The sequence below is a fragment of the Geospiza fortis genome, unplaced genomic scaffold, assembly GCF_000277835.1.
Source record: "Geospiza fortis unplaced genomic scaffold, GeoFor_1.0 scaffold172, whole genome shotgun sequence".
NCBI classification, from domain to species: Eukaryota; Metazoa; Chordata; class Aves; order Passeriformes; family Thraupidae; genus Geospiza; species Geospiza fortis.
This window is the reverse complement of record NW_005054309.1, coordinates 7,875,846-7,879,485: the sequence shown is the minus strand read 5'-3', so window position 1 is coordinate 7,879,485 and position 3,640 is coordinate 7,875,846. Positions and strand designations below refer to the sequence as shown.

Sequence of the window (3,640 nt, the reverse complement as noted above, 5' to 3'; positions counted from 1 at the left end):
CTGCTGCTTCCGCAGCTCCTTCTCCCGCCTCTGTTGCTGTGGGGGGCAGGAGGTTCAGGTCAGCATCCCCATCCCTCTCCCCAGGACCTCACAGTCCTTTTTCTCATTGTTTTTGGGATATCGCCTGGCCCACAGACCCAGAGTGCTCCCACCCATCCAAGGAGATCATTGGGTGGTACAGGGGCTCCTTGATGCCGCTCCATCCTCACACACTCTGGTGGCACTGGCTGTGGAGAACCCACAGCATCCTCCTAGGCAGAACCAGATCATTTCTTCTCCCACCTGCAGATGAAGCCATGGGGGCAATGCATGGTCCCCATGTCCCAGCATGGCCAACCAGGGGGTTAATGAAGCCTTGGACAGCTGGGAGCTACATGAGCCCATTGCCTACAGGTAACACATCTCAGCCCCAAACCCACCCACGAGGATGATGGACAGAGCCAGGGGACTTCTTGCCTACTGAGAGGGAAATGCATCCCTCTTTATGTTTCCTGAGACCAGAAACCAACAAGAAAGACTCAAAATCCAAGGGTTTTTCGTTTTTGAAGCACCAAATGAGCAGGATGACTTCCCTTGCTATTGTCAGGTCCTGCCTGCCCCACTCCCTCCTGGGTGCATCCCTGCCTGCTCCACTCTGCAGCACCTTTGCTAACAGGGAGTGTTGGGGTGATGACAACCCACAGCCTGCTGTGAGTCACCCTGGGCGCACCTGCAGCCCCCACAGGCCTGCTTTTAACCCAGCCTAACTCCTCCAGCAGCCTAAACCACGCCGGGAGCAGGGGCTGGCTGCAAAATGCTGCAGTGCTGCACAGGCTGCTGGCCAGGGCAGCCCCTCGCTGCAGCACCACATGCAGCACCACATGCAGCATCGGCAGAGGGCACTCCAATGCCGGGATTGGCTCTGGAGCTGCCTGCCCTGGCTCCATCATCCCCATCATCCCCATCATCCCCTCGGTGCAGCCTCACACCAGCGGGAAGGCACTGCTGAAGCAGAAACCTGGCCCTTCTTTCTCCTTTTGTTTCCCCTTGTCTTTTTTCCTCTCCCTTGCCGACACACGGTGGCTGAGCAGTGCATGGGAATGCTGTCACTGGAGAAGCTGGCACGGCCATGCATTCTCTAAATCGTGGGGAGGGCTGGAGCCAGCAGCTCCTGAGCATTCCAGAGGCCAAGATGCCTCCGTGTGAAACTGCTGCTCTGCAGGAACCTGCACTGCACGGACTGATTTAAAATCTGTGTCTATCTGTAGATACCTATAGTGATAACTGTATTTTCCTCCATATTCTATATATTCGTGTCTCTGTGGAGATACACATCCAAGGATATCTTTACAGATAGATATCCATGGAGATAAATCTATCTACAGATGTTGTAACAAACATTTAAAGACCCCAGCATTTCCATCAGGAGCCATTGCCTGTCCTGCTGCTGCCTCCTCACCCACAGGTAACATCCACATGGACTCCAATGATTTCCTTGAGCTGCAGCACAGCTTTAGTGCCACCTATAGCAATATTTATCAGAGCTGCTCCACTTGCCTCAGGCAAGGAAAAATTGTCTCCAACCTGAAATAACCTGGCAGCTGCAGACAGTGGCATGTCCCACACCAGGCACAGTCACTGGCACTGCCCACGTGGGCAGGGGATGCATGTGCTGCTCTGTGCGCACTCCTGTCCTCACTGGCAACAGGGGAACGTGGGCCTGGGTGCAGCTTTTGGGACTCTGCACTAGAAACTGCAGAGGGCTCACCACCAGACACGGGCACTCTGCAGCATCCTGGTGATTTACTGGATTTCTTGGCTTCACCAGTGCTTCCTGACTCTTTAGCTGATGGTCACTGCCCCCATGATCTCTGAAGCACAGATCTTCAGACTAATGTGTTGAATATATTACCCTGAGCTTCCAGTCCCAGTTGTGCCACACTGGTTTTGGGGTGGGTTTTAATTGCTGGCTTTTTTAGTTAAACTTTCACACTGCTGAATAAAGCACATAATGCTCGTGTAGGCTGGGCTTGGCTGGCAGGAGGCAAGGCCCTGAATACCACAGCTATTTCTTAAATAAAAATCAAAATGGTCTTCATTTCCAATCTGGTAGGTGAACAAATCCAAATCCTTCCAAAGAAGGAGGCAAAAGTGATTTTCTCAAGGAGGGAGTAGCACACCATCCTTCCTGGGTACCACGTGCCCCAGTGAGCTTGCCCCACTTCTGGCCCCTTTCCTTCCAGGCAGCATCTCACCAGCAGCCTTCTAAAGCCTATTTAACTCCAGGAATGAGAACTGAAGCTCACAGGGACCACTCTCCTTCAAAGCCAGGCCTGATGCTGTTTTGGATACTTCAAGGCCCCCGGCACCCTGCTGCAGGCAGGCTCCTGGTGCTGAGGCTCTGAGCAGGATCCAACACACGCATTTATGGAGGCCAGCAGTGCAGCACTGCCCTGCAGCTCCACAGCACATCTGTCAGGTCACATTATAAGCAGGTCATTTGTCACCATTGGTACCATTACCAGCACCTTCAGCTGAACACTGTAGCCCAGCAGAGCAGGGCTGAATCAGCTGCCTTCCCTGTATGGCCCCGCTGCAGCAGCTGGCAAACATCTGGAGAGTACCTGACACTGCAGTGGGCAAAACCCCAGACTCCCCAGTATTAGGATGATGTGGACCATTTTTGAAAGAGGGATTTGCATCAGGGAGATGCAGCTGAAAACAAGTCCATGTAGAAACAGAACCACCTCCCCCCCAAAAAAAAATTAAAAATTAAAAAAAAAATCAAATATCTCTCTTTCATTGCCTCCTTTTCTCCCTGTTTTCTGACCTCCCTCTCCCACTGCAAGAGCACACTTCCCACATTTCTCCAAGCCTGAAACTACTGTGTGTATTTACACTATCCAGATCCATTATTCATGCAAGGCAAGAGCACCAATTAATTAGGGCTGCATTTATATAACTCTGCAGGTAAAGCTATATGTAGCTGCTTGTAAGCCAGAACGGGATCTTATTTGCACTGCACCAGATATGACAGGTTTTAAATATTGATGAGAGAAGACACACAAAGGCAAAACCTCTGGTGGGGAGGCCCTTGGAGGCCTGGCATGAAACAAGGACTTCAAAGAGCAAGCTCACTTTGCTAGATCAGACACATCCTGGGCTACGAGCAATGGGAGAGCTGCAGCTGCCCCTTGAACCCTGTGAGCTCAGAGAGGCACTGACACTTGCAAGAAGAAGCTCCTGGAAACCCTGGCTTGCTGCTCCCAAACACCAGCATGAGCCAGGAAAGAAGTGGAAGGGGAATTCCAAGTGACAAATGAAAACAAATATTCTAGGTGGCTGCGTTGTTGTGACAGGCTCATTTATCTGAGCCACCAGGGAAGGAGTGACTGTGGCTGAAACATCATCTTTTCTGACACACTAAGCACTGGAGCATGGAGAGGTGTTTCCCACTGGTAGAGAAACTGGGTCAGAACTTCCCACCATGGCAAACAGGGATCTGATTCGCTCTGAACCACTGCAGAGCTTTTGCTCGGGATCACCATGAGGGGATGCCCCATGCAGGAGGAATCTCATGCTTCAGAAACTATGAGCCCTACATGCTTCCTGACCGAAGAAAAAGGAGAGGGACATGAGGTTTAGCTCATACCTGTACTAC

At 51.6% G+C, this 3,640-nt stretch overlaps 1 protein-coding gene across 1 annotated transcript in view; it reads right to left on the bottom strand.

Annotated features, from left to right (window-relative positions):
• Positions 1–3,640, bottom strand: part of TNIK (TRAF2 and NCK interacting kinase) — a 121,073-nt gene that overhangs the window by 38,319 nt on the left and 79,114 nt on the right. Inside the window, 1 exon segment of the mRNA XM_031055481.1 lies at positions 1–36. Within this exon segment, the coding sequence (XP_030911341.1) occupies positions 1–36 (36 nt within the window).